Source organism: Sinohyriopsis cumingii, chromosome 9 (genome assembly GCF_028554795.1).
Source record: "Sinohyriopsis cumingii isolate HCF-2022 chromosome 9, ASM2855479v2, whole genome shotgun sequence".
Classification (NCBI taxonomy): Eukaryota; Metazoa; Mollusca; class Bivalvia; order Unionida; family Unionidae; genus Sinohyriopsis; species Sinohyriopsis cumingii.
Genome location: NC_142969.1, coordinates 108,049,253 through 108,064,929, shown reverse-complemented (window position 1 = coordinate 108,064,929; position 15,677 = coordinate 108,049,253). Strand labels below are relative to the sequence as shown.

General features: G+C 34.7%; 1 protein-coding gene across 2 annotated transcripts in view; it reads right to left on the bottom strand.

The window, feature by feature from the left end:
* Positions 1-15,677, bottom strand: part of LOC149792442 (uncharacterized) — an 81,048-nt gene that overhangs the window by 46,635 nt on the left and 18,736 nt on the right. For both annotated transcript variants that reach the window (XM_089971020.1, XM_089971019.1), the window contains exons 4-7: positions 10,516-10,652; positions 3,300-3,555; positions 1,738-1,942; positions 607-1,087 (exon numbers count right to left, since the gene is read on the bottom strand). In XM_089971020.1, coding sequence (XP_089827146.1) covers positions 607-1,087; positions 1,738-1,942; positions 3,300-3,555; positions 10,516-10,652 — 1,079 coding nt within the window. The remainder of the gene's footprint in view (positions 1-606; positions 1,088-1,737; positions 1,943-3,299; positions 3,556-10,515; positions 10,653-15,677) is intronic.

Genomic DNA, 15,677 nt, shown 5'->3' with positions numbered 1-15,677 from the left:
ATAATTGTAGACGTTAAGATTCTAGACATCTGGTCTATCCACTCTCCAAAAATGATAAATTTCTCAATATTTATCTGAAATTCCATCTCTTTTTTTTATGTTTATAATCAGCATGTTCCTTGTATAATGGACTCAGCCCCCAGTTTTTATTACAGGTTTGCTCGTGTAAGTTATTTACACATCTTTAAACAATTTTAGATAAATCTTGGAAAGTTAGTAACAACAAAGAAGGCTTTTGTGTAATACACACCCATCCTAAGTAAAGTATTCTGTGTAATACACATCCATCCTAAGTACAGTATTTTGTGTAATACACACCTATCCTAAGTACCGTATTTTGTGTAATACACATCCATCCTAAGTAAAGTATTCTGTGTAATACATACCCATCCTAAGTACAGTATTCTGTGCCATACACACCCATCCTAAGAACAGTATTTTAAGCCAGTTTATAACAACTCCAAGTCATGATGTAATTTTGCTGCCTGGTACAAATGTTATCACCTGGCCAAGAAGAATAGAAAGAAAAAGTGAATCCTGCATATATCAGCTACTTCATGAAGCTGGGGATTACTAAAAAATATGACATTGGATAAGTCCACTCACTCGTTTTCTCTCAAGTGCCATTTCCAGTTCTCTGTCTATGTCATCTATATCAAGATCAGGCTCTTCTTCATCTTTTCCCTTACTATCATCATCGGTCTTATCTCTTTTATCATCACTCTTGGTGCTCTCCACTATGTCTGATAACTCAGACACTTGTCTCACTTTTGTCCCTTCAGCTGATTTATCGCTAGAGTTATTGTCACTGCTGTCAGAGTGTCTCCTCTTTTGCTGCTTTTTTTGGTTGCTGCTCCCAGAAGTTGATGTCACCGATCGATGAAGATCATACGGCACAAGGCTTGATGCTTTGTTGCTTGCCTCACTGTCGCTGCTACTGTCACTAGTGCCAGAGTTATCATGTTTATATTTGGACTTGGAACTGGGTTCTGGAATCAATTTCATTCCTTTCTCAGCTATACTAAGATCTTTTGGGGTCTTTCCTTTTTCTGTTTCTTGACTGACTGGATCTTGACTGACTGAAGTACTGAAAAGTGGAATGGAAAAATGCTAAAATCTCAATGGATCAAGTTTAAAAGATCAGTCATGCGATCCACACACAATTTATAAGTAAAATTGGAAATATACAATTCATGTCACGATTTGGAGTGTTGCCAATATTTAACCTCTAAACTGGCCAAGGAAGGTCTGTGATGAAACTTCTACCAAATGAAATTAGAAATTGGAATATGGTCTTAGAAATCATTCAGGTACAATGAAGTTTACTACAGCATGGGGTTGTAAAGCCAATTTTTTTCTCAAGGACTTTCCACTTTACCATAATAGCTAATCAAGTGTAATAGCTACATGTACTGTCATACAACATCAATGGAACTCTGTTCAATCTGGAAACTATCAGTGTCATATCCTTTGATCTACACAATTTAAATCGATTATATTTATTAGCTTTTGCTACTGCTTTTAAAATTATAATGCGAAAATAACAAACTCTGACTCAAAGAAATCATGTATATTTCAGAATAAATTCTGTATTCCCTCAGAAAATTTCACTGAGTTTTAAAGCAAAAATTTTCATGACTGTGTGAACCATGTAGAAATATATTAGAACATGGAATAACCACAACTTATGCATTTAAAGGGAGACAAGCAGTGATGTGTAGTAGTGTCATAAATTACCCATTGCTTTCCTTTTCTTGATCATCTTTTTTAAGCTTGCCCTCTTTCTGAAGCTTTTCCACACGCTCAGTATACTCCTTTTTCCGGAGGAGGTACTGCGTGTATTCGGTTGGGATTTCCCATGTGACCTCATTTGTCTTTGTGTTCCAGTAGTAGTAATACTGCGTTCCTTCATCCAGACACTGCTGCCAGGGGGTCTCTGGTTCTGAGGAACATGAAGACAAATTAATCTTTCACATTTCTTATCGTTACACTTCTGAATTTTCAGGGGTGGACAAATCGGTAGTCTGCATGCCCAGGACCACCAAATTGTGTTTTGAGAATACTTAACTGTAAGGTTCTAAAGCTCACAGGAGTTCTGACGGTATCTGATATGGTTTTAAAAATATTTTTACCCCCCCGTCCTACACTAATTTAAAATTAAGAAGCCTGAAGAACATAAAAAATGCACAAAATTTTGTCATAACCTGCATTCATTTCAAACCTTATTATCAGCAGGTGATCCCTAACAATGTCATCTGCTTCACATTTCAGACCAAACAATGTTATCTGCTTCACATTTCAGACCTAACAATGTCATCTGCTTCACATTTCAGACTAAACAATGTCATCTGCTTCACATTTCAGACCAAACAATGTCATCTGCTTCACATTTCAGACCAAACAATGTCATCTGCTTCACATTTCAGGCCAAACAGAACTTTAAACTGTAAATGATCAGTATGCTCATGGTCATTTTCAAGCTCTTGGAAAAGTCCATTTGCAGTGAAGGGAGGTGTCTTTGCACTACACATACACAGAAGGAAAAAAATGCATTGTCTGCGCTCAGTATATTTAATTTCTGGTTCTAATATTTGCCCCAAAACTGAAGAAACAAAATGGGAAAAATATGCTGTCAAATTTGAGAACGCATACAGTAAGTAGTCTGAAGAATTGTAAATTTTTTGTACCAATTCATCAAAATACACATAAATCTGGATGCAGTGTTAGCATAAAAACCAATCTGATTAAGATCATATCTCCACTGTACTATGTGAAGATCTGACAATGACTTTAGGGGTCATGTTCTGGTAACCTATGTTATTACCATAATTGCTAATTTTATCAGCCAATCAGATTAAGTCATTTATCTTGATGTTATGGAAAATGAGCAGCATGGCTGAAACAACTTGATTCACAGATTTCTGAAAGCTGCATTTCCATTGGCTAATTTAAAGGTCACCAGAATATGACCCCTAAGCAGTCACAGTCAGATCTTCATGTAGGACAGTGGAGATTTGATTTTAATCAGATTGCAATTGTTTAAAAGGCTAAATGCATTTTGTTAAAGTTAGTATAGTAAAACCTACCTTGAAAGACCACAGCTAAGAGACCTAATTTCTCACTACGCTAATTTACTGAATAAATAGTGTTCAGACACCTCATGATACCATGGGTTTTTTATTTTTAAATTGCCATAATTTTTACACTTTTGAATGATGAAGTACAAAGCTTTTTGTTGTGCCACAGAATACAACATACAAACAAGCTAACAATTTGTTTTAGATAACTTAAGCTGCTACCTTTTGGCAATTCAATGTTCTCTTCTTTATCCTTCTTTTTGCTGTCTGGGACTTTGCCAGAACTTCCTAATATCTCTGATCCTCCTTTAACAAACATGCTGTAGGAAGGTTTACTGGGTGCTGATGGTGCTGGCACTGGAATGCTGCTTGTATCACCTGAACCCATCATCCAGCCTTTGTCAACAGTGGTGCCATTTGTATGTTGGTTTTCTTCTTTGCTATTTTGTGAGGGTTCAGCGTCCATAGCATCTATCTCCTGTTGAAAGAGCAAACTCAGTCATGTAAAATTTTGTCACAACTCCAACAGGTTGGTGCCATATTCATTTAATTATGTGAGAGAATTAAGCAGGGTTTATACAGAATTCTGAATGATAAATTCAACGACTTTTCCCAAACTTTCAAAGACCACAAAACAGAGATTTCCAAGACCTATTTTTGCTAGTATTTTGTATACAAGTTATGTTATACAAGAAAACAACGAATGCAAAATACAACAATATTGTTTAATGATGAAATGAAACTGAACGGGGCATCAAAAGAAAGAAACCAGGACTACATCCGAATCAAACAATCTTGGTCAATTTTATCTGTGATTATGGAAAGAAATTAAAATGTTTGGATTTATTTCAATTTTGAAAGACTTTTAAAAACCTCAGGGTAATCTGCCTGATTTTCCCAAACTTTCAAAGCCTTGAGAATGCTACCTCATTTTTTCCAAACTGTCAAAGACCGTATGAACCCTGATTAAGGTATCTAAGATAAAGAGAAATACTGAAAATTCCATTAGTCCTAGGACTCTTCCTCCCCACCAACGATGACAATACTGCTTTCCCTGGCAGTTTAATTTAAAACTATCATGTCCAAAAACTTCACAAGGACTCATTCAGGTATGGCAGGTCTGTAATGATGAGGTGATCTGTGTCTCTGTGATGCAACAAAGATTTCAATGTCCAAAATCTTTCACCAAAAGTTAATGTTAGATGGACGACATGATTTAAAGACCATTTGTCAAGATCATCTTTGTAATGACACTGACCTAATAAAAATGGTATTAATAGCTGTCTTGCTAGGAGCTCTGCATTAACAGGTTAGTGTTAGGACTGGCTTTACTTGTGTCAGTTTAATGTGACTGGGTGGGACATCATGCTACCTGGAAGTGGAACTTGTCACCAAATTGTTAACTTCCTGCCATTAGATCTTAAAGCAGTCTGGTCAGAACTCACATAGATAAGCAAACCTTTGCAAAGCAGTCTGGTCTGAATTCACACACACAGACAGGCAAACCTTTGCAAAGCAGTCTGGTCTGAACTCACACACACAGATAGGCAAACCTTTGCAAAGCAGTCTGGTCTGAACTCACACACACAGACAGGCAAACCTTTGCAAAAGCTAAGTTTGAAGTCTGAAGTAAAATAAGGAAAGGACATGAAAATAATGGGCAATATAAAAAAGCCAAATTAGACAAGCAAAAACAACAACTTTAATAGATCTAAGCATCCAACATAATGAAATTGTTCCTGAAAGAAATGTGTTAGGATGTAATCAAAAGTAACTCCCAAATATGTGCTTCCTACCCCTTTTTCAGATGAAAATGAAAATAGTTGTTCAGGAGAAAATGAGTTAAAATGTGAATTTCATTGACAATACTGAATATGAATATCTGTGTATTAATACCAAAAATAAATTACAAAAATAGCAATTCCATGACAATTTTAAAGAAATTAAAAAATCCTCAATTAACTCGTAATCATGGCATGCCATATTTTTCTGTAATGATGTAGTACCCTTGTTCCAAACTCTGTAGCATCAATATATTTCATGATAAGCCAAAGAGGTTGCATTACAGAAAGGGGATGTTCTACATCTAATGTTGACTTCTCAAGTTAACAAAAAGTTTTTTGACACATATTTTCTTTAAGCTGAAAATTTCTGGTTCTGGTACATCTGAAGTAGGCAAGTCTGCACAGCACACAGACAGAACATTTGTAAAAAGCAGGGTCAGTAGCTTGAGACGTGGAGTTAAATGGGACCATAACATTAAACTTGTGTCTCCACCCCCTTTTCAATTTTCACACATCTGCTTAAGTGCAGCTGATAGTTGTATAAGCCCATCAAAAACGTCGGTAATATATCTAGGCCTCTTGCAAAACTGAAACTGCAATAGCTCTGTTTGGATGCAATCAGGAGTAACCCAAAAAGTGTCTATTTGGATGCAATTAGGAGTAACCCAAAAAGTGTCTATTTGGATGCAATCAGGAGTAACCCAAAAAGTGTATATTTGGATGCAATCAGGAGTAACTCGCAAAGTGTCTATTTGGATGCAATCAGGAGTAACTCGCAAAGTGTCTATTTGGATGCAATCAGGAGTAACTCACAAAGTGTCTATTTGGATGCAATCAGGAGTAACCCCAGAAGTGTTTATTTGGATGCAATCAGGAGTAACCCCAAAGGTGTTTATTTGGATGCAATCAGAAGAAACTCACAAAGTGTCTATTTGGATGCAATCAGGAGTAACCCACAAAGTGTCTATTTGGATGCAATCAGGAGTAACCGAAAAAATGTTTCCTACTCCAAGTCCAATGAACATAAAATAGTCTCCATGGGAAAATAAGTAAACATCTAACTTGAATGGTTTATAAACATGTGTTATTAAATATTTTTAAAATGGTTTTTAAACATGTGGTTTTTAATATCCTTTACATTGTTTTTAAGTATGTGTTTTTTAATATCTTTTAAATGGTTTACTAAGCACATGTTTTTTTATATCTTTTAAATGGTTTACCAAAGCACATGCTATTTAATTTCTTTTAAATGGTTTATTAACATGTGTTCTTTAACATCTTGTAAACAGTTTTTAAGCATGTTATTTAATTTCTTTTAAATGGTTTATAAACATGTTATTCAACATCTTTTCAATGGCTTACAAATATGCTCTGCTGCATTTTGCTGCAAGTGAATGAAATATTAAAGACAAAGAATTCTATATGAAAAACAGTTAAATTAATAAAATACAGAAGATGTACTTTAATTCAAGACCAGCAGATCCAGATATGATAATGTCTATTTCAATGACGGTTTTATACTATTTAAGCTGGTACCCTATGGTTAATTTTATACTATTCATGCTGGTACCCTATGGTTAATTTTGTACTACTTAATGCAGGTACCCAATGGTTAATTTTATACTAATGATGCTGGTACCCAATGGTTAATTTTATATACTTGTGCTGGTACCAGGGTCAGCAGCATATTTCTTTCAAAACTGTCAAGGTTTAAAACCAAGTTTTTTTTTTTCAAGGTTCATTCTTGCATTATGTTGTTGATGTTGTAGGGTTTAACGCCATTTTCCAGCACATGATAGGCTATAATGGCGGTCAGTATTAATGGTGGAGGAAGAACCTCGGAAAACCCCAGAAAGAACCACCGACCCACGAGAAACTACTGGCAAGCTTTCTCACATATCCACATTAGCCGAATCTGAGACTCGAACCCAAGCAGACAGAGGTGAGATGGCAGTGATCCGCAACGAAGAGCACTTTCGGCCACTCGGGGCCCAGATTCTTGCATTAATTTTAAAGGATACATAAATGAAACTGTATGCAAACACATGATAATACTTAATATTACTTCATATGAGGAACACTTCTTGCAAATTAAAAAAAGAGTTAAGATTACAATCATTGATATAATTCCCATTAATACTAAACATCCTACATCTGGGCATTAGAATAATGTAGTCACTGAACAAAGTTCCATTTTACACTGTCTACACTACACTATTTACAAAGTCCAAAATATTTTAGAGCGAATTTTTCAGTTCTTGTACCTCGTCATCAAGCTGTTTCTCAAGAGCTCCAAGTTCAACAATTTTGTCCTTAACACTTTTCTTCAAACTACTTGATGTCGTGATATGGGAAATTTTCCTATGGGTCTCTGCTTTCAATGCAATGTATAGTCAGAAGAAGCCACTGTCATTGTCTCAATGTCTTTTTCAGTACCTGCCTTTCTTCTTCACCCACCCCCATAACCCACAAAAAGGTAACAAAGATATTAGTTTTTATGTATTATCACTTATTTAAAAATAGTGTCTGGATATTTAACTATTTCCTATTAGATATATTGATATTTCTCTCAGCTCAGCTATATTTTTAGATTCATATTATCTGTCCTATTTCCACTCAATTGAAATACAGAACCAAATTAAACTAATTTCATAATTAAGTTTATATACAGTTACTATTTTAAAACTTGAATCTCTGTTCACATTCTTCTTCCACCAAAAATGATTTCATGTTGAAGGCTGCTTGTTTTGCCATATTAGCTACCACTGCAAGAGCTTGGTGGTTTTTTTTTTAGCTGCATGTGACTGTAGAGCACTTTCTTCCATTGCATGCAAATCAATATCCTTCTGGCATAATTGGCATATTGCAAAGCTTTTCTGAGAAAGATCTCATTATCCAAACTTTATATTTTTGTCTAGCCACCAAAGCAGAATCGGCAGAGAACCATTTTGAAGCATAGAAATGATTCAGATTTAACCGTGGCTACATCTGGGCTTTGCACAACTGGAAGCTCAAAATGTATGACTGCACAGTGGCCATCTGTGGAAATTTCCCTTCTGTCACAAACTTAGAATTTTTTTTTCCTTTTCTTTTTTATTTAAACCTGGAAAAAGAAAACTATTTAATAATTTCTTTCAGTTTCAAGAAAATCAAGAGTTTCAAAGGTACTCAGAAAATATTTTGAATTTTCAAGGTGTTTTCAAGGCCTTGAGGGACAAATTCATTTTTCAAGACTTTTCAAGCTCCCCTAGGGACCATGAGGTGCTCTATGGTTAATTTTGTACTACTTATGCTGGTACCCAATGGTATCTTTTATACTACTTATGCTGGTACCCAATGGTATCTTTTATACTACTTATACTGGTACCCAATGGTATCTTTTATACTACTTATGTTGGTACCAAATGGTCTATCACTATCGCCTGATTTTTATTAATTATGCTATGTTATGGTACCATGGTAATGTACAAAAAATACTGACTGTAGAAAATTCAAGCATGAAATGCACTTCTATGCAACTTGCCTTACGTGTACATAGTTTGGTTGAAAAACAAATATGTTTGCAGTCTGACTGAAACAGGGACGCTATGAAATGTTTTTTTTCACATTCCTATGTGTACCATTGTTTTCCAGTTTAAAAGACTGGTGGAGGATATCTTTTTCATCACATCACCCAAGTAGACAAAACCTCTCAAAGTTTATCATTACTTGAGCATTTGTCCAAAATAATTTAAGATAAACGCTAAACAGCAAAACATTTACATCCTAAAACTTGCAACTGCCGAAGTTAGTGTCCAGCAAACAGGACATTTTGCACTGACTGGTTTAGCCACATGTTTAGATTATGTATACATTAATGAAATATTGATACGTATTTAAGTGTCAATTAATTTTTCTGTGGAAACCTAACCTTTCATGCATAATGGTAGGGTGAAATAATTTTCAACAGAAATTTTGCATGAAATATTTGCCAGGTTATCCTTCATTAAATAATAGTTTGGTAATCATTTTAAAGCACTTCACATTTCTTGTGTTGTTTATATGTTCAAGTCTATTTTTTCTTTCCATACCTATTAAACAAAGCATTCAATAACATCACTGCCATCTCTCACCTTTTGTAAAGAATTTAAAAAGTACCAGACTGGTCTTTTCAATATTTAGCAACAAAACAGCATGATACCAAAAGAATTATACTGGTATGTTCCACCATATCCAATACAGCAATATAATTAATATAATATCAAAAGAAACATATTCCTCCACAAGATGACCTTAATATGAACAGCCTGACAAATTTTCATTTATTCTGAAATCAATATTACCAATAGATACCTTGTCATGTTAAAACCACATTCTTTTACATGTAGTATACTTACCAACTGAAAAGTGCCATGTCATGTTAACTTCATCCTTCAGTACACTTATTACATAAAAATTGCCATGTCATGTTAACTTCATCCTTCAGTACACTTATTACATAAACATTGCCATGTCATGTTCAGACTGCACACAGACAGCATCTTTCAGTTTACTTACCACCTAATATTACCATGTCATACAATACTGCATGCAGACAAACATACTTCAGCATACTTCGCCTCAGCAAGAAACCATGTCAAAAAGTATCTGCTGTGTGATTACCACCAGAAAGTTATGACACATTAGACTGCATGCATATGGCATCCTTCAGTATAATTACCACCAGAAAGTTATGACACATTAGACTGCATGCATATGCCATCCTTCAGTATAATTGCCACCAGAAAGTTACCATGACACATTAGACTGTATGCATATGGCATCCTTCAGTATAATTACCACCAGAAAGTTATGACACATTAGACTGCATGCATATGGCATCCTTCAGTATAATTACCACCAGAAAGTTATGACACATTAGACTGCATGCATATGCCATCCTTCAGTATAATTGCCACCAGAAAGTTACCATGACACATTAGACTGTATGCATATGGCATCCTTCAGTATAATTACCACCAGAAAGTTATCATGACACATTAGACTGCATGCATATGGCATCCTTCAGTATAATTGCCACCAGAAAGTTACCATGACACATTAGACTGCATGAATATGGCATCCTTCAGTATAATTACCACCAGAAAGTTACCATGACACATTAGACTGCATGCATATGGCATCCTTCAGTATAATTGCCACCAGAAAGTTATGACACATTAGACGGTATGCAGACAGAAAACCTCAGTATAATTACCACCAGAAAAGTTTCCGTGTCACATTTGATTGCATAAAGACATTATCATTCGGTATATTTACATTTTAAAAAAGTATAGCCAAAATATACACCAAATCCACCATCAAAGTTTGTGACATCTGGTTTTTCAAGGTTTTTGACACTAGTGTAGTCTGAATACATCTTTAGAGAAGTTCACCAGTTTATCATCTTGAGCTAGGTTGCACTGTAAACATCAACCCCACTTTATGACCATCTATATTCTGGTTTGCATTGTAAAATGAATGTCATTTATTACCATCCAAATCTGGATTGCATTGTAAAATGAATGTCATTTATTATCATCTATATTCTGGTTCTGCCCAAGATCTTTAGCCGTAAAAGCGCTAGGTCCAAGTGTGCCATGCATATGACAAGATGTACATATACATGTACTTACTGCCAGAAAGTTGGCCAATTTATCGTCTATATCTGGATTATGGCGAGGTGCTGGTGAACTTGGAAGAGGTGGAGTCTGTGCATCATGAACATTCGTACCATCATGTTCTGGTTCCACCTGCTGTGCCTGGTCTTGCTCTGAAGGAAGAAGATTTTGATTGACGTCACATTTTGCAAACTACATCAACAATGTCTGGTTTCCTTTTTACATTAATATGCTAGTTTTTTGTTGTTGCTTCTATTGAAATTAAATCTACCACCATTCGTAATGGGCTTGTTGTCAACTGTCAATCAGTCAATACTCATCAAAACCCCAATACAGATGATCCATAATATGTATGAGCCATATGTTACATAATATTGTGCTTTATATGGCCAATATGTGACACAATACTCGGGTCATTTAGGACATGTATGCAACATAATATTGTGGTCATTATGACATGTATGCAACATAATATTGGGATCATTTAGGACCTATACACAATATAAAACTCTGGTCATGTATGCAATATAATATTATGGTCAAAACTGTATGCAACAGATTATGGTCATTTTTTTTTACCTGTATTTGTGACTTAATATTGTGGTAATTGATTACATGTATATGTGACATAATATTGTGGTCATTTATGGCCTACATGCAACAGAATATTGTGATACTTTATGACCCTGTAAAGGACCATAGGACTGGTCATTTATGGCATGTACATGCAAAATAACACTGATAATTTATGACCCTATAAAGGACCATAGGACTGTGGTCATTTATGGCCTGTATATGTGACATAATGTTATCATCATTTATGACATGTAATGATGTATATAGGACAAAATAATGCAGTCAAATATGAACTGTATATGCCACAATAGTGGTCATTCATGACCTAAATATGACATAATATTATGGTTACTTATAGCCTGCACATGACATAATACTGTGGTCATTTATGACCTATGAAATAATATGGTCATTTTTAAGCTAGATGCAGTACAATACTGTTGTCATTTATGAGCTCATGTGAATTACTGTGTTATCATTAAAGCTCATGTGAATTACTGTTATCATTGAAGCTCATGTGAATTACTGTAATCAGTAAAGCTTATGTGAATTACTGTGTTATCATTAAAGCTCATGTGAATTACTGTTATCATTGAAGCTCATGTGAATTACTGTAATCAGTAAAGCTTATGTGAATTACTGTGTTATCATTAAAGCTCATGTGAATTACTGTGTTATCATTGAAGCTCATGTATTATTACTGTGTTATCAGTAAAGCTTATGTGAATTACTGTGTTATCATTAAAGCTCATGTGAATTACTGTGTTATCAGTAAAGCTTATGTGAATTACTGTGTGATCATTAAAGCTCTTGTGAATTACTGTGTTATCATTAAAGCTCATGTGAATTACTGTGTTATCATTAAAGCTAGTCTGATTGTTAAATATTTCAGAAAGAAATTCTTGCATCTAGGTAAATTGTAATAAAAAGTTTGCATAAATTCATATCAAAATAACATATTTTAATTAATTTAGAGGAAATTTACATCCATAAGCTAAAATTTCATTCTTCCAAATCACATAAAAAAGACGTAAATTGCTATTTTATTGATTTTTACCCATGCAGTCAAGTTTTACCATTTTTCAGAGATATAAGTGATCCAATGAAGTGACATAAATCATATGAAATGACACAAGTCAGCATACAGTAAATCATATGAAATGACACAAGTCAGCATACAGTAAATCATATGAATGACACAAGTCAGCATACAGTAAATCATATGAAATGACACAAGTCAGCATACAGTAAATCATATGAAATGACACAAGTCAGCATACAGTAAATCATATGAAATGACACAAGTCAGCATACAGTAAATAATATGAAATGACTCAAGTCAGCATACAGTAAATAATATGAAATGACACAAGTCAGCATACAGTAAATCATATGAAATGACACAAGTCAGCATACAGTAAATTCACATAACTGATCATCATTGATACATTTTAGTTTTTTGTTTCTGCCAAGGTTAGTAGCATATTAATTCAAAATTTGCAGTCTTTTTATTCAAGATTTTTCAAGATTCATGATCGTGTTTTTCAAGGTGCATTATTACATAATGTTAAAGGATACATAAATGAATTTGGTTTTGATTTTTTTTTAAAATGTAGCTTTTAACAATTTTTCAGTCATATCGCTACGATGTCTGCAGTGGGGCAGTTTATTGTGATGTCTAACACTGTAGCATCCTGCCGCAGACATGTAGCATGATGTCCCACCCAATAACATTATCCTAACACCAGGCCGACCAGTCCTAACAGTAACCTCTTAATGCTGAGCGCCAAGCGAGGCAGCTGTCAGTATCATTTTTGTAAGTCTTTGGTACAACTCAGCCAGGGATTGAACTCACGACCTCCCGCATCCGAGGATGCTTTAACCACTAGGCCACCGGAGTGGTGATATATAAATGAAACTGTATGTAAACACTAGTTAATATTTACTATTACTCCATATGAGGAACATTTCTTGCAAACTTATTTTAAAAAGCAAAAATAAAACAGTTACCATCTTAAATCGATGCATATTAAATGAGAAATACACCTGTAGTGAAAACAGAAGACATATATAATAGTTTACTTTATTTTAGAGAACCACGAATTGGTACATATATGTGAATACTAATTATATATACATGTCTAATGTATAGCATGAATAGTATCAACACAGTGTACTTACCCGCGAACCCCATTTACAATGAATAAATAAAACAAGTGATTCCATTGAAAATATGCACACACACAGCTTTAAAATATTCAATAATTTTTATCACGGGTCATATTGGTCTGAATTCAGTGGGAAAATGTAGTACAATCATGTAATGAATGACGATGCACATTTACTTTTCAGTACATCCCAAGTCGGTAAAAGTTAGTTTGCATTTTAAGTCGCCATTGGTAGCATTCACAAGCATAAACTTTATCCCTACAAAAAGAAAACTTTCACAGCACAGTTAACGTGTTCCAGTCACATTGGAAAATGCAAAATTCCATCAGATTCCATCACTTTCATTTAAGTCTGGTACTGGCTTCCTTTGATGAAAAGTTCTTAGTTTTATTGAAAGACTGTAGTCGGCTTTCTTTGATGAAGGGTCCATGCTTTATTGAAGTCAGCACTAAAGGACAGCCTTGGAAAGCCAAACAAATATCCATTTCTTATTGTGGCAGCAACATCAAATAATTGTATTGCATGATTGAGACTGATTTTTTTCTCTCCATTTTCTGAGTTTGTTTTCATAACAATCGGTGCTTCAAAGGTAATCTGTTTCCTTTGAAATTTCAGCCAACTATTTTATGCGGGTAAGTTTTTAAAAAGGAATTGGCCGTCGTTTGGACTATGCTAGTTACTGTCCCTCCATGCCTACTGAATAAAACAGTAAATAAGATGTTTTTTTATGTGTAGTTGTTTTTTGTTTCTTGTTACATTTGTGGTAGCAGCGTGATGCTGCCTTTCACGCATGCGTCTGAAAATTAACAAAGGGTCAATGGATGATAGAGATGCAGGTGTTCTGGTTTGATGACAGGGATTATTACAAAAAATGTGAGTGTTCTGAAGGATTTAATTCTGAGTGAAAAGAAGAGGAATTTTACTTACCATCCACATACAAATGTCAGTCTTTATAAATATATTAATTACTAGCGAGTGGCTGAAAATCTGATAAAACAACAAAAAAGCGGATATTTCACAACATATAGTACTCATGCTAGATGTCAATATAACGGATTATGATATAACAATGCACTGTTTAAATGGTTTGTCAATATGGACAAAGAATTTGTTTATGTAAATATAGATAAATTTCAGTGCATTTTATATCCAGGTCGGTGGTTCTTTCCGGGGTTTTCCCGGGTTCTTCCTCCACCATTAATACTGGCCGCCATGTATTGCCTATCGTGTGCTGAAAAATGGCGTTAAACCCTACAACAACAACAACAACATATCCAGTTTGTGGCTTCCTTTCATAGGGCCTCTGAATTTCTGCACTCCAAACCAATGGTTGAATATAAAAGTTTAAACAGCCAACATCGTCGCCAATAAAAAAAAAAATCATTACATAGTATGTTTTGCCGCCAATAAGGAAAAGCAATCCAAATTTGCGACATTGGCGAAGACCTACGTGATCCTAGAATAAACATTTTATGAGTTATTTTTCATACTTTTAATCAGAAAAAAACTACTTTTCGTGTAGGAGAAAAATGCATACAAAATTTCAGGAGCCACACCACAATCATCTTGTATTATTCATACGTGATCTCTTCCCCAAAATGATATTTTTTTTGTGTACAAGAAAAATACATGTATATGAAATTTCAGGAGCCACACCATGACTGCATTAGATCCGAATTTGCATTATAACAGAGCACGCTATAGCGGGGTCACACTGTATGTATATTTTCAAGGTAAATAAAAATGTAATTACTGGTGCGTAAACTGAAGACAAAGGAAACTGATTACAGCAACCTATTTATGCTAATACTTATCTTACAAAAATAAAAGCATATGGTAACTACCATCAATTGTGTCCTTGTTCTGCTGATCATGTGGGCAATCTTAAGTTTTTATCCAAATTTCATCTAGGTTTTGACAAAGGAATAAATCTAATTCTGGATTTCGACTGTTAGAATTACAAAGCCTCCACGGACTCATTTTCACCATTATCAATCAAAAAATGGACACGCCATTGCAATTTTTAAAAATATCTATGATAGTGAACTGGCAGATGTAAACAATGCATGAAGGTATGTCTGATTTATGCCTGTTGATTGGTTAACCAAACAGAGTGATTCAGCAGTGGTGTTAAGTAATGTCTACTTTATACTTGCTGATTGGTTAATCAATCAGAGTGATTCACCAGTGGTGTTAAGTAATGTCTACTTTATGCTTGCTGACTGGTTAATCAAACAGCGATTCATCAGTGGTGTTAAGTAATGTCTACTTTATGCTTGCTGATTGGTTAATCAAACAGTGATTCATCAATGGTGTTAAGTAATGTCTACTTTATGCTTGCTGATTGGTTAATCAAACAGTGATTCATCAGTGGTGTTATGCTTGCTGATTGGTTAATCAGTGGTGTTAAGTCAATTCAGAGAGAACTTGAT